Below are 21843 nucleotides of genomic sequence, written 5' to 3'. Positions count from 1 at the left end.
CCAGAAGTGAACATTCCGTGGAGACCCCACGGAACCCCGGTTTCTGCCGACCGGCCCGGAAGTAACCATCATACATAGCCTAAATTGAACCTGTAACGGAAGGGATCTGCTAGATATGGACTGATCGCTGATAAAAATTGCTAGGAACAGATGTAAACCGAAGAAAGGATCATATTTTGATTAACATTGAGCAATACGTTGTAATGTACACGCAAAAGAATTGAACGCCAATCTATTTGCAATGATCAGGCCCTGCCCACCCCATTTATATATCATAACTCTGGCATTTGTATAGCAAATGCGTAAAAGCAACCACCTCAAAATCTATAGACATCGTGTATTGATCATCATGATCTCGTCTAGGAGGCATTGTTGGCGCAGGTCCAGCTGGCCTTGCTCGAGCTTGCGTTGATGGCGACTCCCGAAACGTACAGTCCCAGGCCACACTACTTCAGTTAGCATTTTGGATACCATAGGGAAGGGAGAGGAAGGAACATACAATAGCAAGGGCGATTCCAAAAATCACGAGGTTGAGAATCGTCAGGGCGATCTTTTTGGGTGTGGAGAACCATTTGCCCTTGTTCATCACAAGCCAGAAAATGGAGGGGAGACCATCTGTTTTCAGTTAGGATTTGATGGTGATTGAAAGGTTTAGAATGCGTGACTTACAACTGAACCAACTTCCGAAGATAGCACTCTACAGAGTAAATATTAGTAGGGATAACACGGGACCAGGGAGTCGGAGAACGTACAATCAGACTCAGCAACTCGTTGAACACAGGAATCGACTCGGCAATAACCCAGGCAATGGTCCAGGTGGTCAGACCGATCGCAACCCAGGTGCCTGTAGCCAGCATGTTCCTCTGGTGCATGTGGTGGGAGCGGCTGCCGCGGAAGATTCGGACGTAGATATACTTGCACGCCACGTGGCCGAAGATGACACCGGCGATGATAACCTATGAAGATGTTAGCAACCATTTCCGAGATAACCATGGAGCTAACGTACTGTAGGGATAGCCAAGCCGTAGGCAACCTTCTTCATCAAAGGTCCAGCAGACGAAAGAGCTGGCGAGGTGACATCCGGACCGGCATAGCAGTAGATGACCATCGCAGTCACGACATACATGGTGGTATCGACGATCTGAAGCATAGCGAGGGACTTGGGGAAATCGCGAGGATCCTGCATCTCCGACATGATACCGAAGAAAGAGACGTGAGCGATAAAGGCGAAGACGATATTTGTGACTGCCAAGAAAGCCTCCTGGAAGGTTGGGGAGGTGGTAATATCGTTCTGCACATCATCAGGGGCCTGGACACCGATGGAGATCATAGTGACGATGGTAGCGATGAGGATACTGATAGCGGAGGCGATGGACATCCAGAACACCTTCTCTGCTGTTCGAGGAAGAGCCGCGATACAGCTGACGACTAGGCCGATAACTCCAAAGACGATGGTGCAGGTACCGTGGTTTGTGATCGTGTTGAAGAGCACCGAGAATGTGAGAATGTGACTGGCCATCAAGAAGATGATGAACAGCAGCTGGCCGACGAAGCAGATCTCGCGTCCGATGGGGCCGAAGAGTAGTTCTCCGGCATCACCCATGCTGTGAACTTGGGGGTACCGCTGCTTGAATTGACCCATGACATATCCAGTATACCATGAGATACCAGATAGTCCCATAATCAGGATGAAGGCGCTGCAGGATGGTTAGCTTGCTGCACTGCACTGCAGAACTCGCTCATACTCACGGGACGATTCCAAGGGTTGCTACAGCAGATGGCAGAGATAGAATACCGAGGGAGATATTTTCAGCGACCATTACTGGATGAATACGATCAGTATGGGAAATTTCATTAAGTGTTCAGTATTGGCTCTCACGCGTTCCAGCTTGCCTAGACACAAATTAGAACTTGGGCACCTCCAACGCACCACAGAATTACTCACCACCATGGCATAATACGATACTTCACCTCTCCGGCATCTTCATTTCCGAAGGGGTCCTCCGCTGGCTCTTCGGGAAACTGCTTCTTCTCCATGTCGGGATAATGATCAGATACATCGTGAACAGGACGGGGTGCTTCAGGGAGACTCATGGTGGCGATGAATCTACGAGAAAAGAAAATTGAGAGAAGGGAAAGCGCCCGGTGAAAAAGAAAAGGCCTTGTGGAGGTGGCCACAAAAAATCCTACGATCCAGAGTTTTCTCTTGGCGCTACAGATTAAAGTTGATACGATATTTCCATTACCAGATGAGTATTAGTCCTGTTTTAGTATTTGCCAGTGGGGAACCTTTCAACCTTACGAATCTCGTTTCCAACACACTCTGGGGTTCCTCCGGGGTAAAATGCCAATGAGATCTAACCAACGCAGATTGCCTCCCAGAACGTGTGCCTGTATTTCGCCAATACCTCCGATGCATGATTACATAACCGGCTCTTTCACCGGTGCGCTCGAGAGGAAATGTGGGGTTAGCGGCCTCGGAGCCAACGGGCGACGCTGAAGTGCAAGGCTCCTGGCACATTTATCGCCGAAGAGCAAAAGCGATGCTGATTCCCGGCCCGGCGCACCCGGCCCGGCGTCACACCCCGGGGTCCCCTCGGCCCCCAGGTCTACGTTCGGCCACTAGTGAGGAGTGGACAACTGCGAAAATGTTAGTCACGGATTTATGTATTCCACGGCTATCAATGGATCCATTCTCTTTACCCCAAATATCAACCCCAGATCTTACAGTTTCTCCTCAAAAAAGCCCGGTTTTTCGACCAAGTTACGTGATCAGTGGTCAGTCTACAGTTCATGCATCAAACCAGGGTCCAAGTGGCGCTTTTAACCTCCGCCAAAAGTAAAAATCCGAGACTAGAATTTTCTCGAAGTGCGATTCGCCTATCGGCAGATAGCCCAGTTTCGGCGCCGGAAAGCCATCGCTCTCGGTACCCGAACCCCGGTCCTTGGCAGCGGTGGATCGCCACTCGCTTCTTCCTCCACGTGTTAGTGCATTTGCCGGCCCTTATGTACTCCGTACGGTGGCTACAACTAGCTGGAGCGATTCCGCGCATCTCCTATCCAATGATATCCTTTGACAGATCCCAATCTCATTTCATCTTATCTGCCCATAATCTCCACTGCGGAACGTCACCTTCCTATTTGGGCGACTGCGCTTTGCTGGCACATCTAAGCGGCGTTCCCAGATTCTTCTTAACTATGGTCCTCCCAAACATCCCGTATGGCGTCACAAAATTGATTGCAAGTTGTGGGGTATAGATTCGGTGGATTCCGGGGAATGCGATGAAGGACTGATGGTGAAATCCGAATGGGAATGGAGGGAACATCCACCGATTTCGTTCTCGTTGTAGAAGCAACCACTTTGTAGCACTAGGCCTTCCCTTGCTAACGCCTTCCTCCTTGTCAAGGAAGGAGTATGTATTAACTCAGAAATGACCGAGAGAACAATAATATATTTTGCATACTGTCCTTGTAGTCCTGGGGGTCCTCAATGGCCTTTAGGGCGTTTTTGACGCTGTTTAGGGCATTTTTCCCAACAACAGTGCATGTACTCGTGTGGTGTCACCCAGTTTGCACGAAATTGCAGGCGAGCAAATACATGTGTATATGCTCCTGTGGCCTCACCAAGCTCAGCGTCCGACCTTTTGTACTCTTTGTAGGCGGCCAGTACCCGAGTTTCACGAAACCCCAATTTCCAACGACTTGCCGCGAGTTTTTCAGGGTTATAGTTTATATAGCCTTCTGATTTGAGAAAATGCGGTGTCATGGGGTATCCGAGAAGCATTTCCAGGTCGTTTTGCTGATCATGGCGACGGATCGAAATTTTATAACTTTAACGTTGTTTCCGTCCTTTAAGCTTATCCAGCTCAACGAAAGGGATTGGAGATGTGGTCAAATATGAATATATATTATCACTCGTTGGCTCTAGTGATGATGATGTTGCAGGGAAGAACCTGAGATATATCAAGGTTGTAGGGGTGATGTCGCCTGGTGGCCTAAGGCCACCATGGCTTGTCAGCGCAGTACATAAGCCCCCTAGGCTATAAACAGGAAGCTTGGTTTTTGTTATGGCCTAGTGGTAATTTGCTGTGTTTTTCACACTGATATAAGTGCCTTTCAAGCAACCGAGTTGTCTTTCACGAGTCACAGCCCGACTCTACACAAAAAAATACGGAAACATCGATTTTACTTTTGCAATCTAACTCTATAGACTAGATGATATCTGTCGCCAGTGCCCCAGGCTCGATCATACTATTGATATATACGTTCGCCACTTGGTATCTATATTCTACTGAGGGAAAATAACGCAGCTATGGTACAACGATGGGCAAAGACAGGGTAAGATACAGCTGACCCGAGTCCAAAACGGCGTCCTCACCTCTGCTTAGGGGTTGCAACAAAGTTAGTGCAGCTGGCAAATATCTGGAGATCATTCTCAGTATTGAGTTGCACCAAGGGAATGTCTGTTCATGCCCATGGGTATTGCCAAATGCTAGATACTATCGCATCGCCATGCAGCATGTTTTGCTCTTCTGCAGAAATGTCGTGCAATCCGATCGATCTTGACCAGAATCGAAAAACAAGAGAAAGTTCATTAAGTATGATAAGCAGCAAGGATATCATTCGAAGATTAGCGGGTCTGCACGTAAGCGGAATCTATCAATAGCCACTTTCAAGTAGTGAATTAGCTCGGTCGTAGTAAGAGTCTGCCATAGCCCACGTACTGTTGATATTGTGACAGATCGCCTCGGTTGACCCTCGAGTGCTCTGTACAGCGTCGTTCCCGGCTTTGATGTGCCCTTCGATGCCTTCGAAGGGATAGGCAGTTCGGTGGAGTTCTAGGAACTCCAAACGACCATGCGCGGAGAGCGCAAGGAAAGTATTCATATCATTGGTTACAGACGGGCGGAGGGGCTTTTGATGTAGCCCCAGCAACACAAGGGGGAGACCCTAGGGGGATTACTCGAATATCTCAGGGTCTGCTCGCCGCGAGGAAGCTTTGAAACCCTCTTTTCAAGGCACAAGCATATGTTAGCTCAGAAATGACAAGATAGATAGATTTTACATACTTTCCATGTAGTCCTCAATGGCCTTCAGGGCGTTTTTGGCGCCATTCAGGGCATATTGCCCAGCAACAATATGCCCCTCGATCCGATCATGGGGGAAGGCGTTCTGGTAATTCTCAAGGAACTCCAGACGCGCGTTCGCTGTTCTGAAAAAGAGTTATGTCAGGTGGGTACATGGAATAAGGAATAAGGAGGCTTATAGCCAGTTCCCACTTACTGCACAGTTTTCTTTGCCCATATAACTGCGAGGCCCGCACAATGCATGTGCTCATGTGGTGTCACCCACTTTGAACGAGATTGTAGGCGTGCAGATACATTTGAATATGCCCCTGCGGCCTCACCAAGCTCCTCATCCATTCTCTTGTAGGCTTTATAGGCGGCTAGTACCCGGGGAGGCCAAGGGAGGTCCTGTGTGTAAGTACTGGGGTCGATCGATTTGAACCAGCTTTTTAGGTCGTTCACTCGTTGATCCAAATGTGGCAGTAAAACAGCTAGCTTATCAGTGATCCCACGAGCGGACTGACTGGAAGTTATCTCGTCGATCGATGGAATCTGAGCCTATGTATCGGTATCATGTCAGATCGTTTGTAGTCAAGTGTAGTTTTTTGTCTTCGCCAACTCACTGGGGTAGACATTATGGTGGTACTGAGCTTAATGATGGTGATAGAAAGCAACGCTGTAAACGCGGGCAAGAAGCAGCAGACCGTCGTCGAGTCGAGTCACTGGATATCTGGGAAGAGGAGACCAGAGTTGAGGCTAAACTAGAGAAAAAAGCTAGCCGTTGTCGAGTTAGCAAGTCCGTAGATATGGAAAGAGGAACTCTTTGACGAGAAAGAGGAAAGATTACTGGACCTGGTCAAGTTGGCAGACTTGGAGATCAATTGGAAGGCTCGACGCTTGTGTTGTCCGAGGGGATGTTTGCACCATTGATCAATACGCTTTGCTCCAACTGATTGCTATTATTGTCCTACTTGCGCTTATGGATGTTATTCCCTATGAAAGCCTGTACTCCAGTCATCCCAGTCAAGTGCATATGTCCCGTTCAAACGAGTCCCATGCCTTGAGGCGCCTTAGCGACTACCAGGGTAATACAACTTTAAACCTCATAGTGGAGGCATCTCATATTGCATAAATTTGGTATAGCCTACCTATATAAGCTGGTTTTGCAAGAAAGAGCCGTGGAAGTCATGGTGTTCTGACTACTCTCTCACTTGTATCTCACTTCCTAGGCAGTTCTTCAATATATTATATCTCTATCAATATGAGATTGTACATATTTCGTGCATAGAATCAAAATTGTAAAGTTAGACAAGGTCCAGAACTTCGAGATTGCCGAGTCATGTTGGCCTTAGGTATGTCTGTTATCTACATGTATGCAGTTGCTGTATTTACGGACACCACTCATCTTTCACTTCCCTAGATTTGGGGGACTCCCAACACTCCATTTATCACATATCTTTGTCATCAGTATTACGATAATTGGCTAGGTTCTCCATCTCTCCCCCCTTCCCCCTGTCAACCTAAGCCCGGGTTATCACTGACGTAGTCACACCCGCTCAACCTTTCATACACCCCAGCTCTTGTCCTTGTTTCTTTCTCAACTTCCACTTCAAGTCAAGCACCCTTCATCCATCATGGTGAACATCCATAAAGGAGGTTCTACTCTTTTGACCTTGCCCAAAATCCCTCTCACTATTCCTCTAGTCCCACCGCCGACAGCGATATCCGAGAATCTCGCAGTTGCCGCTCAAGAGAAAGATACCACGCCAGTTCAACAGGCAAGGAACACTGGAGGCGAACCGGTTGTTATTGAGCCTCGAGAAGAACTGGATGCCCCTGCAGCAGTGGCGGAAACAACTAAGAGTGAACCTGACCTCAAGATTTGTGGAGACAAAACGGTTACCATTGCACAAGAGACAGACACAGCTAAGATCGAACTGCTTGTCGACCCTCCCCAGAGAATTCCATCGTTGGAAAACTTACCACCTGAGCTCCGACTTTACCTGCTCTCGATGATAGAGCTTGATTGCCTTCAATCTTTGATCCATGCCTCTCCCGTCTACTATCAACAATACAAACAGGACCGCGAGCGGCTGCTCTGTCGAAGCTTGGAGTCAACTCTTGGCAGTGTGACTATTGATGCCTACACAGTTAACCAGTCGAATACGGTGGAGTTTTCGAAACAACGCACCGCAGAGAAAATTGATCAATTGCTCCAGTCTTACCGTGAGCTAAGGTCTCAGCCGCCATCTGCGCCTCTCAACAAAATGCTTGACACCGAAGGAATTATGTCTATGATCAAGTTCCATTGCAAGACTGTCCAACCATTGGTGCGAAACTTCACAACTCAAGCATTGAACAGCCTGGCCGAGAAGACCAAACACCCCCGAAGCCACAACAACCTGACACGGACAGAAGAAGTACGATTGATGCGTGCCTTTTATCGATACCAACTATGTTGCAATCTCTATGGCCTTGGACGGAGCTACATCCTTGGCTTTGAGGAGGCATTCTGCTTTGATGAGGCTTTTCACTTTAACGCAGACTATTCGACTTCCGATTGCCTTCTCAGGGATTTCTTATGCATCTTTGATCCTTGGGAGGCCGAAGAGATAGCTTGCGTTAGTAGATTTTGTCAAGAGAAATATGAAGGCTTCTTCGACGAGATCCAATGGGATTTGGACGAGCAGAACCCCAAGTTTGATGGTCAGCGTCCGCCCACTCCCCCTGGCGCATTTAGTCTTCAACATTGCGGTGAGCTTCGATCCCTTGAACTTCATACCATAAATTTGTTTCCTACAGTTCTATTTGACAGAAGCTAATTCTTACTTGAATTTGCAGTGGACAGAGAGAGTTATCTAAAATCACTGACATCCCGTGGCCTCGAACTGCTACATTTCTTTGTTTTCAAAATTGAAGACCATGAGCACCTTGTGTCTACAATGCAAAAGTGTATCACCAGGTGTCTGGGTGATTTCTTGCAAGGCTTCGGATCTCCGTTCCGGGAATCCCCACAATGGGATCGACACTGCGACCAGCCTGGGGATCGCGATCACAAACAAGGACGACACGAGCCGTTCACATTCCAAGGAGACAAACAACCGAATGGATGCCACGTGTTTCCACCCCTGGCCTGGACATTGGTCTTCGGTGGGACCTACAGCAACATCTTTGGGGAGTACATCCCAGACAAATTCCAAAAATGGGGATGGGTCATGTGGGATGCAGCCCGTTTGGAGCGCATGGGTGCTAAGGATGTGCTGGTGGATCAATGGGAGCTCTGGGGAGACCGCAGAGAGGAATATTGGGACCTCGATTAGTGTATCTACGCTCTCTGTAGTGTGATGATCAAGACCACCCAGCTGTTCAGCATTCTTCTCAAAGACACACGATGGATGTTCTTTAATATCAATACCAATACACATGCAATATCCATATTCAATATCGGGGATACTGACTTGCTCATCAAGTATAACGTGGTAGCTAGTGCTGGACTGTCAGAGAAATGGTTCCAATCGGCATCCCCGAGCTACGACATCACTACATGCTGGTTGGTCGTCGATAGGTGGCTTACATTAAATTCTTATGCACCACCAATCAACCCATGCATCAATATACGTTATGTGCAGTATCCCTGTGTCTAGGGAAATATAACCCGTCGCGGGTGATAACGAATACGAGCGCGCGATGTCACATGGAAGCGGGGTGTTTCAAGGACTATGAGGCTCTATTCATCATTTATAAACATTGCATGGTAGGATTTTGGGAAGACACCAATCTTCCCAAATCTGAATAAGCAGACTGTTCCGCTTTTCCCACATCAACAATGCTGTGTCCCTATTGCAAGCGGGTCAACTGCGAATGTGACTCCGATGATAGTGATTTCGGTAACGACTGCCCCGATGAGTAGACAAGCACTCATCTGGTGAAGTTCTTGGAAGAGCATGTGTGTACTGCCATTTGATGTCCTATTGGGCTGCCGTATGGGCACTACTCTGAATCTGTTCAATGCTGAGTTCGGCTGTTCTAGGACTGTCCGAGACTCCGAGAATCCTCAATGGTGCTACATACGTTGCACCATCTCCGCTCCTCTGTATATTTTGCGTCATGAATTACGAACACTATTACAACCCTGGAAATCGATGGACAAAGCCGCCCATTGATCAACTCATCAGATTGTTTTGCATTCAGCTTCTGCTGATTGCTACGAAGGCACGGCCGGGATATAAATGATACCTATGAATGAATGATATGACCATTGAACAAGTACTCCATATACCTAAAAGCCGATCTACTTAATGCCAGTAAATAACTCACACACATGATCTCCCGCTATACACTTCTAGCAAGGCAAGATTTCAAGGTCACTTCTTCTGTCTCCGGCAATATCTTCATCAGTACGTGACAGTCACATTTTTGTTCAGATACTTGGCGTCCATCTTCAAGACCAGATTCTCCGCGAGCCATCTTCCCGCATCTTCCCTGGAGATGCTATACCCAATAGCCCGAGACTGCACCCCAGACTTAGGATCCTCGATGCCCACACGGATAGGCGTATCCGACTCACCATCACTAAGATAGCTCGGCCGAATGATCGTGAAGGTTTCCCCGCTCTCCGCGAAACGCTCTTCCATGACAACCTTGTCAGCACCAGGCACTCTGACGAACAAAAAATAAATAGGTATCATTGCAAGCGGAATATCGCGACCGAAGCGGGAGAACCCGGTCGTACTGCAGGCGATGATATGCGGTTTCCCGGCGATGCCATTACTTCGCAGCTGAGCAAGAGCAGTGAGGAGAGTCCCCGCGCCCTTTTTGCATGCGTCGGGATCGTCAACGGTCAGTCTTTGGGGGATTGGCTTGGCGCCGATGGTGGTCACGATCACATCGACGATGCGACCATCGTCGGTTTGGAGGCAGTGTGATACGGCGGAGATATTGTGCGCATTGCCTTCAACGATCTTGAGATTCGGTGTTGATTCTGAAGGGAAGACGGTTGTGAGTTTTGAGGGATCACGGCAAAGTGCAATACATTTGTGTCCGGCCGCGAGGGTGTGTTTCAGGGCTGCCAAGCCAATACCGGTGCTGGCGCCGAAGAATGTGACGACTTTATCGCTGGAAGTCATGTTTCTAATGACTGTAGTCTCTCTCACAAGAGAATATCGGGGGATTCTGTACGGTTTGAGGCAGGTAATATAGTGTTCAACGGTGATACGTGGAAAAAAGCGACGTGGTTGTGGACTGCTTCACGGCGGACGATGGGCTATTAAATACATTTTAGCTAACAGGATGAGAGTCTAAACCGTCAGATGGGCAATACGAGATTCGCGAGATCCAGGCGAGCGTGCGAAGCACCTCTCGCTCTTTTCTCGCCAGATTCGTGAACAACTCTGGAGGACGAGGGGGCGTAAATGTGGGTTTCTCGTTGGTCGCCACGGTCGCTATTGCGCCTTGAGTCAGTCAACTCATCCAGGCCAGGCTATTTTGCTGCCTGGCACGCATTTGAAAGATAATCAAGATCGCTTGAGGATTGATTGCTGGCTGAAGAAAGCTCATTAAGCCATCACATGCGCAGGATGTCGCAGGCATCTGCGGTCGCTGCCTCAGGGGTCACTTCGGCGGGAGAGCTCGCGTCGGCCTCGGGAGCCGAGAAACACGCGAGACTCGACGCCTCAAGCGGAAATGAGGCAACCAAGCCGCGTAGTTGCGTGGTATGCCGAAGCCGGAAAGTTCGCTGCGACAAGCGGGCACCATGCTCGAATTGCCGTCGGGCGAATATCGCCTGCGTGCGTCCACCAGCGGACCGTCAACCGAGATGGGCCCGCCGTCTCAACTCGGCCAACAGCGCGGGTTTCGACTCACAGGCAGCAGACGGGATGATGCAGAGAATTCGCAACCTTGAAACCCTTGTTCATGAGCTACGTAATCAGTTGGAACAGGCGAAATCAGTAAGTCAGTCCGTTGCTGGAGGATCATCCGGGGTTGGTTCGCCTGAGGGCTCTATGCATGACCGGTTATCAAACCCATCTTCCCTTGATACTGCCAACGTGGAGAGTCAGTTTGGGAGACTCGTGCTACAGGATGATAATTCAAGCCGCTACATCAGTAGTGGGTTTTGGTCTCGGATCAATGACGAGGTGTGCTAAATTGTCTTGTGTACACTACCACGCCAAACGAACAGCTCACTGACTCTGATTCTAGCTTGATGGCCTTAGGAAAGATGCTCATACGTTTCCGTCGGGAAACTCAGAGATCTCAGATGATGAGTTGACACCGGATAGTATCCCTTCTACTCATGAACTTGGGCGGACTCCTGCAGAGCGTCACGGGTTCTTATTTGGGCACAATCTGCGCTACTGTCCCCCCGATCTGACCGGCTTTCATCCACTTCCGTCTCAAATCCCCTTCTTGATAGACGTATTTTCCGAAAATGTCAACATCATTTTCCAAATACTCCATATTCCCACTGTTAAGAATATGGTTCGCGACTGGCGCGGCCGTGAAATGAAGGGATTGACCCCGGCCAACGAGGCTCTAATGTTTTCTATTTACTATGCCGCTATAACATCTATGGAGGCGGATGATGTAGGTGGCTCATGAACCCATCCATTCTTATGACTTTTCAACCGTTTCAGCCACGTGAAACTCTAGCTCACAGCCCCGTCAATGCAGGTACTACTCAATTTCGGAGCCACAAAAGCGGAGGTCAATCTCAAATATCGCCAAGGCCTGGAGCATGCACTTGCAAGGGCTGACTTTCTGAATGTGCCGGATCTGGTTCTTGTGCAGGCATTCGCCATATTTCTAGCTCTCGTGGGTCGACATGATAGCTCAAGATTTGTGTGGATGATGACAGGCCTGGCTATTCGAATGGGTCAAGCTCTGGGTTTGCACCGTGATGGGACACGGTTCAATCACCTGACTCCGTATGAGATCGAGATGCGACGAAGATTATGGTGGACATTGTGCTTGTTGGATGTGAGAGTATCCGAAAGTCAAGGCACCGACTATACCATCGGAGACGGAAGCTTTGATACTAAAATGCCTCTGAATCTCAATGACACCGATCTAGACCCTGAATCGAAGCAAGCGCTCCAAGCCCACGATGGATTGACTGATATGTCCGTTGCACGCGTCTCGTTCGGCATGTGCGCAGTCACACGGCAGATGATGGCCCAAAGCTCCAAAACCGAGACCCCAAGTTTAGAGGAGCAAAGCCGGTTGTTACAAAAGATATACCGAGACCTTGAACGAGAGTTTCTTCAACACTCAGCAGAGTCAGGGAGCATCACTTATTGGGTGATTGTCAGGGTTGCTCGGCTCGTTATGGCTAAGATGACTCTACTAATATACATGCCTTTATTATTTGTCTCGCCAAATGAGGAATGTTCTGAGGAGCTTAGGACAAAACTCTTGGTATCAGCTATTGAGGTTGCCGAGTACAACCACATCCTGAACAACGAACAACAATGCCGCCACTGGCGCTGGGTATTCCAAACCTATACCCATTGGTACTCCATCGTCTACATGATGATAGAGATCTCTCGACGTCTGTGGTCAGCTCTTTCCGAGCGGGCCTGGGTGGCGCTTCATAGTGTTTGGCTGATACCCGCTCGATCATGCATGGAAAATAACTTACGCATCTGGGTTCCACTTCGACAGTTGATGGACAAGGCTAGAAAACATCGAGAAATGGAGCTCGGACGGTTGCGAACTGACCCCGAAGCTGCTCAAAGGTTAGAGCAGATCTATCGTATATATCCTTTGCCATCAAGTCCGGGACCGTTTCTGCCTGGATCGAATTCTGCCGACCTTTTCCTTGAGCGATGGTGCCAGTTGGTGTCAACCCCGGATAAAGGAGGGCATACCATGGGAACGTCAGATTTTGCGGATGTCTTAACCCCGTCAAATTACCACATCGATACCACCCAGCCAAGGGTTGATTCTGCCTCCTCTGTTCAGAACCTCTGTTCAACTTACACCGTTGAATCGGTATATCCTGTCGCCGATGCGCGACACCTCGGGTACAATATATCACACGCCAAGTCTGCCGACTTCTTTTCGACAGATGCTCCCAATGCAGGCGACACGTTTGGATCGGAAAACTCTGCTGCTCCAATATCCAACTATCTCCCGACAGTACGAGAAGAACAGCTCGGTGGCCAACCCGCTGACCCAGCCGTTGCCCCTTGGCTATGGCCCGAAGGAGAGATACCAACCAACCTCACAATGACTAGTAACGGACTACCTGATATCAGCATAGGCTTAGATGATGAGGTAAACTGGTACAATTGGGTCGACGCCGCAAAGGATATGGAGTGCGATAGGGGGCTTTCTGATGGGCCAATCTAGCCTAATGTTGGATCCAGGCCAAGACCTCCTTGGAAAACCAGCCACATCGCTACGCCATGGTGACAGCAGCCTTGGCAAGTATTCCCCCTCACATTTCAGTGGGAACGAGATACATTTTTAGAACAAGCGCCATCGCAGAGCCCATGGATCGGACAAGCACGGTGGTTTCCCGGCCCGTCCCGCTGATCCATACAAAATTAACGTCTTGGCATATGGGGCGAAACAAATGTGTTGCTCAAAAGGTCAACAGTTTGAGAGAGCAGGGATTCTACTACAGTACAGAGTACGGAATAGCGAAGGACAATTTGAGGATCTGTCAGCTAACTGCGAACTTTCATCCCGTGTTTGGCGCCACTAGCCGTGGATTGGCTGTCAGACTCGTAAATATGCAAGCCACCGCTGACGATGAATAGGCGATCGCTGTAAGCGGCATGGCGTGCTTAATTCTCCTATCAGATGCAGCCGCCCCCAGCGAAGGCACGCGGCTGATACCCCAAATCGTCACAAGGGGCTATTTTCAGCCTCGGGGTTGAGTCGGCTTGGAGCTATGTCGTAGTCGAGTTTCGCAATTTCTCGTCTCTGTCTTCTCTGAGCCCCCTTCAGAGCCATATGTTGCGTTGTAGGAGGCGTGGAAGCCTATACTAAGGTGCAGCGATGGCTTCGACCGTCGATCACCTTTTCTCTCTGGTTGGGATTGTATCCCTACTCTGTGTTTGGTTCGGCCACAAATATCTTCGAACGCGAGCTGCAATCCGAGACGGGGAACCCACGCGACGGCCAAGTTCGGAAGAGAAACCCGTAAGCCCTACCCCGTACTCCGTATGGATATGCTTTAAAAATCCCCGGTCGCTGATCAACGCACAGAGATTTGAAAATCGACCTTCGATCGATGTTCTCTATCCCGATCCAGGTATTCAGCATCCAGAGGAAATAGAGACAGAGATCGAGTATGTCCTGCAAAGATTTACAACGATATTACAATCTCACTAACCCAACCCGGTAGTATAATCGCTGTTCATGGCCTTGGGTCACAGGTTGATTGGTCATGGACTTGGAAGGATGAGACCGCTCAAGTCAATGGAAAGCCCCGGCTTGTGAACTGGCTAAAAGACAGCAACATGTTGCCAGATATCGTTCCCCGAGCGCGAATTTTGGCATATAACTATGAGTCGAGATGGCATAAAAACGCCTCGAAAACTCGAATTCAGGTCTGCGGCGAAGAGCTGGTCAATGAAATCCACGATTTTCGCAAGCTCACAGGGACAAGTGATCGGCCGCTTATTTTGATCGGGCACAGCCTTGGGGGAAATGTGATTCAACACGTAAGAATCCTTTTCTATCTATATTTGGGGTAGACTCTGACTTCATCATATATCAATAGGGTCTTTTGTACTCCGATACCGAGCCAAAATTCAAGTACCTGCCTGAGGTCACGGTCGGTCTGATCTTCTTAGGTTGTCCGTTTAAGGGTTCCAGAATCCAAAAGATGGCTGCTGTAGCTACACAACTCTTGCAGACCGCTGGGTCTGACGGTGGCATTATCAGAGACTTGCATTATGGGGATCCTATTCTGTTAGACAAGCTGAGTGCTTTCCAGCGCCTTCTAGAACGGAACACAGTCCCATTCTGCGCTTTCATCGAGCGCAAAGAGACAGATTATGGAAGAAAGATAGGATTGGTGGGAATTTGGAAGGAATTAGTACGTTTCCAACGACTCCTCATAGCAGCTGACTCAAGAATTAACATCAGCCTCTAGGTCGTAGACGAAGAGTCTGCCGGGGCCTTGGGACCTCACAAGTTCCATTTGAACACCGATCACTTCAAAATTAACAAGTTTTCCGGTCCCCAAGATCGATCCTTCACAAGAGTTTCATCAGAGATCAACGGAATGTTTACAAATTGGAGATTGTTGATTGAAAGTCGGAATGCCGGTACCAACCGCCCTGGTGCCCAGAAAAGGATCTTGGAGAATAAGGCACGTCACGAGAAGATTGTGACCTATTTGGCCAAGTTCGATTTCTCTGCCCGATACAAAGATGTGTTTTTGACTAGATACAAGGGGACAGGTCAGTGGTTTCTGGAGGCAGAAGCTTTTCAACGGTGGCTCAACACAGAAGGTCAAACTCTTTGGTGCCCTGGGATTCCAGGTGCAGGGAAAACAATTTTGTTGGCTGTTGCGATTAATTATCTCCAGCAAAGAGTGTCGAAACAAGACGAGGCGGTCCTTTTTGCTTTTTGCGATTACAAGGACCGAGCGAACCAGAACGCAGAGAATGTTCTCCTATCCCTCTGGCGCCAGTTGATGCAAAAGCGCATATTGAGTGAGGTCGAGTGTGAGAGCCTTGAGGCGACTTATATCAAGAGAGGCGTCGCTCCAACAACTGACGTTTTGGTAAAGATGATTTCTGACGAGGCGAGCAAATATCCAAGGGTTTTCATTTTGTTGGATGCACTTGATGAGCTCGACACCGAAAGCCGAGACACATTGTTGTATCTTCTCTCAAAGCTATCTATCAAACGCAACTTGCTGGTGACATCTCGCGTACCGAAAGAGAAGACCTCTCAGTTCCGTGATGTCCCTCAGTTGGAAATACGCGCGAAAGATACGGACATCACGGATTACATTAACGGTCGCCTGGAATCTGTCGCCAATCTCCGTACCAGGGTCGAGCGCAATCACAGACTCAGGGAAGAGATCAGAAGCACAGTCACTAAAAAGGCGGATGGAATGTAAGTCAATTACAGGACCTCGATCAAATGCTTTCAGCTAAAGAAACAACACAGGTTCTTGCTTGTCCGTCTCCATATGAATTCCCTAGCATCCAAATATACTGTCAAGGATATACGAACTGATCTGAAAAATCTCCCCGAGGGAGAGAATGCTATCTCGGATACCTATGAAGGGGCATTTTCTCGGATTCGTGATCAAGTACGAAACGACCGAGAACTTGGAGAAAAGGTCATTTTGTGGATTTCTCATGTGCAAAGGCCCTTGACGCTGAAGGACTTACAATGTATCTTGACCGTGCGAGAAGGAGATACCGAGCTTGACCTTGACGACCTTATTCCTGAGGAATTCTTAGTCTCCACATGTGCTGGCCTCGTTACAGTCGAGGATCTATCGGGGGAAATCCGATTCGTGCACTCCACCGCGCAAGAATACTTTGACTCAATCAAATCAACAAAGTTCCCTGGTGCCGATATGCAAATTACAAAGTCTTGCATCCATTATCTCTCATTATCAGTCTTCTGCACAGACACCAGGGGGCTGGATACTACGGCATTCTCTCACATGGTCTCAAAATATCCATTCCTCGACTATGCGGCACTTCATTGGGGACTACATGCACGAGCCATCGACGATCCTACATCTCAGCTGACTATCGAGAAATTGATCAAACAGTTTTTCAATCGCAAGCTTGAGTCCATATTTGCAGTGCGTACCTTGTTAAGTGGAGTGGCAGGAATCAATGGCGCCGAAATGGGAGAAAGCTTGGCAAAGAATGATCGATCCATCAAACTCATCAATGTTCTAGCCTATTTTGGCTTTGATACACTTATAGTTGAGCTCATAGCCAACAGGGAAGAAGTGCTGATGGAGTCTTACGACGACTTCGTCGGGAACGTCCTACACTGGGCAGCCCTTGGCCAACATGATACCACTCTACAGCTTCTCCTTGGCCAGGCCTCCAGTCCAAAAATCATAAATCAGAAGGGCTACAGTCTATTCACTCCACTCCACTTGGCCTTGGTCCATAGACGTGATTTATCGGCTGAGCTCTTGCTGGAGCATGGGCCCGATGTTACAGCGACCGCCCACTACGGACATACACCTTTATTGGTCGCAGCCCTGAACGGTAATAGCAACATCGTTCCAAAGCTGCTCTCAGCAAAAGATGGCATGGAAACTTTGTTAGCCACGGGACATGGTGCTACCACCCCTTTCCGTGCTGCCGCCATGTGGGGACACACAGATGTCATGATACATCTGTTAAGAGGCCTGGAAAACTTCGAGCTCCATGGAGATCTGCGCAGTCTGGATGACGATTTTTCCAGAAATCCCCTTCATAAGGCCGCCGAAAAGGGCTATTTTGATACCTGTGAAGTCCTGCTTCAATCAAAACACGGTGCCCAATTCGCCACCAGCTCGGATGACTGGGGGCTCATCCCAATGGAATTGGCGATTGTGCATGGCCATGCGAAGGTGACCGAGCTATTTTTGAACTGGGATGGGGGAGCTTTACTTTCAAGCGAGCCAGGGTGTGTTGCTGGGGCATTGGCTCTGGCCGCTCGCTCTGGGCAGCCAATGGTTGTAGACATGTTGCTAGCTCGTCATCCTGAGGCTTGTAATTCTGACTTCCGTGAATACACCGCTCTTCACCATGCAGCGTACAGTGGCTCGGTTGAAACCGTCAAAGTCATTTTGGATCATTCCTCAGAAGAGTCAGCATTGGAGGCCACGGATATCTCAGGATATACACCCCTTATTGGAGCAGCTGACAGAGGACAAGCGGAGATTGTGGAATATCTTATTGAACGGGGAGCAATGATCAACGCCACGAACCGCTTCTATGAAACATCTCTCCACCGTGCCGTCATATCAGATGTTGAAGAAGTGATTCAAATCCTTCTTCGGTCTGGCATCGACATTGATGCTAAAGATTCCAAAGGGCAAACGGCACTTGATGTTGCAGTAGAGTACAACTCCCCGGGCCCAATACGACTACTTTTAGATGCGGGCGCTCAAATTCCCGACGGTCTTGTGATTCCAGATACTCTTGAACCTACCACAAAATATTTCCCCGAGAAGCCAGCCGACCAGTTTGGCGCTTACTTCTACCTCAAGAAAGCATCCGGTCATAAGTTACCCCAGCCTCTGATCTCTCACATACTAGATCTCGCAGAGTACTGGCTTGTGAGAACAACCGAGCATTGCGAGCACAGGTACGCCTCAAGACTTGATGGTGACACAATGGTGTATCTGCGAACGCCTCCCATAGTAGGACACCCCCAACATCCCGTGCGACGAATCGAATATGAAATCATCAGCCATGACCAAGGATTCAGTGGCGACTCGCATCTGCATGGCACCTACGACGGTTCGTACACCTGGTTTGACGCCAGTCGCGAGTGCAGCCCGGGGCCGTTCCAGGATAAAGCGAGTCGAATTCTTGGACCGGAGATTCTACGGAATGTGCATGCGTTGTATGAATGGTCCACGCATCGGGTATCCTGGTGCACTATCACCGGTGTGAGATCTTTCCGTGTGTATACAGGTTCCAACAATGACGAGGTTGAAGAGCCTGTCTCGACGGTTCGTCATGATCACAGATACCCGAGGCCTGAGCCCACCAAGTGGATTACTGAAATCAACCGTGGGGAGAGACTTGTCGTGGCTGCTATGGCTCAGTTTCCTGGTTGGGGGAATGATGTTCTGAGAGGTAAAGTGGTGGTCTATACAAGCTGTTTGAAGTCTAGTTGTTCGCCTTGAAGCCGTCAGGGGAGCATATAGATACCGTCAATCCGTGTATCAATCTTGGTTGGGAATATTTTAGCGTCGTTTGTTTGTTTATTGAATGTTGGCAGAAGAGATCCAGTCTATTGGCAATTAGTATCGAATACCCAGGTGCTCCTCCCTATATTGCAGATTATAGTCCGTAATCAAAGCTATTCCTACCGTTTAAATATTGAGAAAGGAAGAAAAAAGGGTCCACTGTAAAAACCACCAAACAGACATTCCGAAGCAAACGCGGCGGAGTAAATGAAAAGCTTCGTTTTGCCTACTTTCCAAGGTTGGACCTCGGTACCTTAACTGGGCTCCTGCTAAGGTCTCCGTCATGGGAGTTTTGTAGATGAGGAGGTCTGGCGCCACGAGTTATTATAGCGCCTTAGGATATATAAAGAGTATACATAGTAACTTATTGCCACTTGAGTGTTCCTCCAATCCGAGAATACTAGGTACATTAGCCTTATAGAAGTTAACCGGGCTAAGATCTTCCGGACCCATTTCACTTAGGTCAAGAGGTGGGATGCTATCGCTTGCAGAGATTTTCTTAACAGTGGATAGGCTGGAGACTACCTTCTGAGCAGAATTTTGCATCCAGGATGGTGCATGCGCCTCGCTCACGAAGGGTCCATTGTCCACAGCCTGCAATGTGGCAAATCGAGTGTTCCAATTCGATTTGTAGAAGCCACTTTTGAGATACTTCACTAGCTCCCAGCACCGATTGTGCGGTTTGAGCTGTCCCTCGCCCTCGTCAGTCGAGGGGCCAAGCTTGGCGACTGGGAACCCTTTCAGATCGGGTGGAAGCGGAGCTGTTCCTGTTCTGCTTAGCGAAGTTGTTTACTTTTAAGATGTGGGAATTTAGATATGGACAAGGATAGTTTGAATATGTTTAAAATTATTTATTCCTGAGCCAGCCAGTGTGCTCTAGCATAATCTATATGCGGTCTATATACAGTAGGATTTTGAACCAAATAACGTCGTAAAAATCAGCAAAAGCAAATGATCCAACCAAACGATCTAGGCATCATTGCTGGCGCAGGTGAAACTGCTGCTGCCAGAATCATTGTGGATGGCTGTGCCAGAGGCATAAAGTCCAAGAACGCAAAGCACCAAGCCAAATATAGCGATGCAGACGTTGATGATAGTGAGGAAGATCTTGCGGGGAGAGGCGAACCATTGGCCGTGGTTGAGGTGCAGCCAGTAGATACCCGAGAGACCGTAGCTGAACCAGGAGGCAAAAAGGGCACTGATCAAACTGTTCAGGTTGCTGAACACGGGAATGGCCTCGGAAATGACCCAGGCGACGACCCAGCAAATAACACCAAGACCAATCCAGAGACCGATGGAGCGCTTGTTGCTCTGGTGCATCAGACCAGACTTGGCGCCGAGGCGGAAGTAGATGTACTTCAAGCCGATGTGACCGTTGACGACACCGGCGCCGACAATGGTGGGGATGGCAATGCCGTAGGCGATTTTGCTCATCAGGGGTCCTGCGGAGGTAAGGGCAGGGGACCGCACATCAGTTCCGACGTAGTAGTAGATGACGACGGCGGCAGTCAAGTAGAGAGAAATCTCGAAGCCCTGGAGCATGAAAAGGGACTTCTTGAAATCTTGGGGTGTCTCCATCTCGGCGATCAGACCGAAGAAAGCGACGTGGGCGCAGTAAGCGAAGACGATGTTTGAAACAGCCTGGAAGGCAGTGTACAAGTTGTTCTCGACAGTGGCCTGGATGACATGGTCGGCTTGCTCTTGCACACCCACAGAAATCATGGTGATCATGACAGCGGCGAAAATGCTGACGAATGATGCAAAGGAGATCCAAGTCATGCCCTTCATGGTACGGGGAATGGACAAGACGAGGGAGATAACCATACCAACGACACTGAACACAATGGAGCAGGTACCGTGGTTGGTGAGGGTGTTCATCATGACACGGAAGGTCAAGATGTGACTGCCCATAACGAAGATACAGAAGATGAACTGTCCAATACCGAAGAGCTCACGGCCGAACTTGCCCAGCAAGATCTCACCGGCATCGCCCAGGTTCTGGATGTGAGGGTAGCGTTCACGGAAAAGACCGATGTTGTAGCCAGTGTATGTTGCAAGAATACCCAGGCCGACAATGAGGATGATACCGGGCACGAGACCCAGAGTAGCGACAGCTGAGGGCAGTGACAGGACACCCAGTGAGACCGATTCACAGATCATGAGCAAGCCACATTGCCTGAAGAACAACCATGTGTTAGCCACTTGCTTCAGCTGAACAGGTTGAGGATACATATACATACCACCACTTCAAGGTTTTATACTTGATTTCAGCGTACTCCTCGTTACCAAAGGCATCGTGGACCTCGCCAGTCTTCAGACCCTCCTCATCAAATTGAGGCAGATCCTTCCGCTCGGCAATCTTATCCTGCGCGTAGGCAGGTGGTGCTGTGTTAACCTCCATGTCTGTGTTGAATGACAGAAGAACGAAAAGTTGAAATAGATGGGTACTAAAGATATAGATGTATTCCCACGGAGAACAGAAAAAAGATGGGGACAGGTGCACATCTTATTGTGTTTCCCCAACCTCGCGTGCATTCGCCCCATGGAAGGTCCACAGAAAATTCGATGCAACTCGACGAATTCACCAATGACCGATTGGGGTTCGGACCGAATCCGGACACGAGGCTCCCGCTGCCGATTTGGTTTTCGCTGACTCATTTCGATGTGGTGATGGAAATGCCACAGGCAAACCTAATTGCACGCCCCATGCGACATTGCCTGATTTCGGTGACACATACGGAGTAGTTAGTGGCGCTCGACCTTCCATTTTATGATAAGCTTATAGCAGACTCCGACCGGCATGGTATGTTGTACATTGAATATCGGTATATCTAGTCATAAAGATCATATTATGCGAGTAAGCAGAACAAT

At 48.9% G+C, this 21843-nt stretch overlaps 7 protein-coding genes across 7 annotated transcripts; 3 read left to right on the top strand and 4 right to left on the bottom strand.

The window, feature by feature from the left end:
• Nucleotides 1-359: 359 nt before the first annotated feature.
• On the bottom strand, nt 360-2094 carry N7457_007071 (uncharacterized protein; the record flags this gene model as incomplete). The annotated part of the gene is made up of 8 exons (XM_057178114.1): nt 360-446; nt 500-615; nt 670-697; nt 753-956; nt 1007-1697; nt 1750-1822; nt 1880-1893; nt 1946-2094. 8 exons carry the CDS (start codon nt 2092-2094, stop codon nt 360-362), a joined length of 1362 nt encoding a protein of 453 aa, XP_057029858.1.
• Nucleotides 2095-4959: 2865 nt separating this feature from the next.
• N7457_007070 (uncharacterized protein) lies at nt 4960-5701 on the bottom strand (the record flags this gene model as incomplete). Its single annotated transcript, XM_057178113.1, has 4 exons — nt 4960-5009; nt 5070-5212; nt 5284-5624; nt 5690-5701. 4 exons carry the CDS (start codon nt 5699-5701, stop codon nt 4960-4962), a joined length of 546 nt encoding a protein of 181 aa, XP_057029857.1.
• Nucleotides 5702-6700: 999 nt separating this feature from the next.
• Nucleotides 6701-8386, top strand: N7457_007069 (uncharacterized protein; the record flags this gene model as incomplete). Its single annotated transcript, XM_057178112.1, has 2 exons — nt 6701-7820; nt 7908-8386. 2 exons carry the CDS (start codon nt 6701-6703, stop codon nt 8384-8386), a joined length of 1599 nt encoding a protein of 532 aa, XP_057029856.1.
• A 1074-nt stretch (nt 8387-9460) lies between these two features.
• N7457_007068 (NAD(P)-dependent oxidoreductase) lies at nt 9461-10192 on the bottom strand (the record flags this gene model as incomplete). The annotated part of the gene is made up of 1 exon (XM_057178111.1): nt 9461-10192. One exon carries the CDS (start codon nt 10190-10192, stop codon nt 9461-9463), a length of 732 nt encoding a protein of 243 aa, XP_057029855.1.
• A 441-nt stretch (nt 10193-10633) lies between these two features.
• On the top strand, nt 10634-13418 carry N7457_007067 (Zn(II)2Cys6 transcription factor; the record flags this gene model as incomplete). The annotated part of the gene is made up of 3 exons (XM_057178110.1): nt 10634-11203; nt 11268-11651; nt 11739-13418. The coding sequence occupies 3 exons, from the start codon at nt 10634-10636 to the stop codon at nt 13416-13418; spliced, it is 2634 nt and encodes an 877-aa protein (XP_057029854.1).
• A 1118-nt stretch (nt 13419-14536) lies between these two features.
• On the top strand, nt 14537-18909 carry N7457_007066 (uncharacterized protein; the record flags this gene model as incomplete). Its single annotated transcript, XM_057178109.1, has 4 exons — nt 14537-14740; nt 14800-15117; nt 15175-16148; nt 16203-18909. The coding sequence occupies 4 exons, from the start codon at nt 14537-14539 to the stop codon at nt 18907-18909; spliced, it is 4203 nt and encodes a 1400-aa protein (XP_057029853.1).
• Nucleotides 18910-19941: 1032 nt separating this feature from the next.
• Nucleotides 19942-21373, bottom strand: N7457_007065 (uncharacterized protein; the record flags this gene model as incomplete). The annotated part of the gene is made up of 2 exons (XM_057178108.1): nt 19942-21148; nt 21213-21373. 2 exons carry the CDS (start codon nt 21371-21373, stop codon nt 19942-19944), a joined length of 1368 nt encoding a protein of 455 aa, XP_057029852.1.
• Nucleotides 21374-21843: the final 470 nt, after the last annotated feature.

Source organism: Penicillium paradoxum (assembly GCF_028828445.1).
Source record: "Penicillium paradoxum strain IBT 22861 chromosome Unknown utg000006l_segment0_segment0, whole genome shotgun sequence".
In the NCBI taxonomy this organism is placed as follows: Eukaryota; Fungi; Ascomycota; class Eurotiomycetes; order Eurotiales; family Aspergillaceae; genus Penicillium; species Penicillium paradoxum.
Note: the sequence above shows the minus strand (reverse complement) of the source record. Positions and strands in the feature narration are given on the sequence as shown.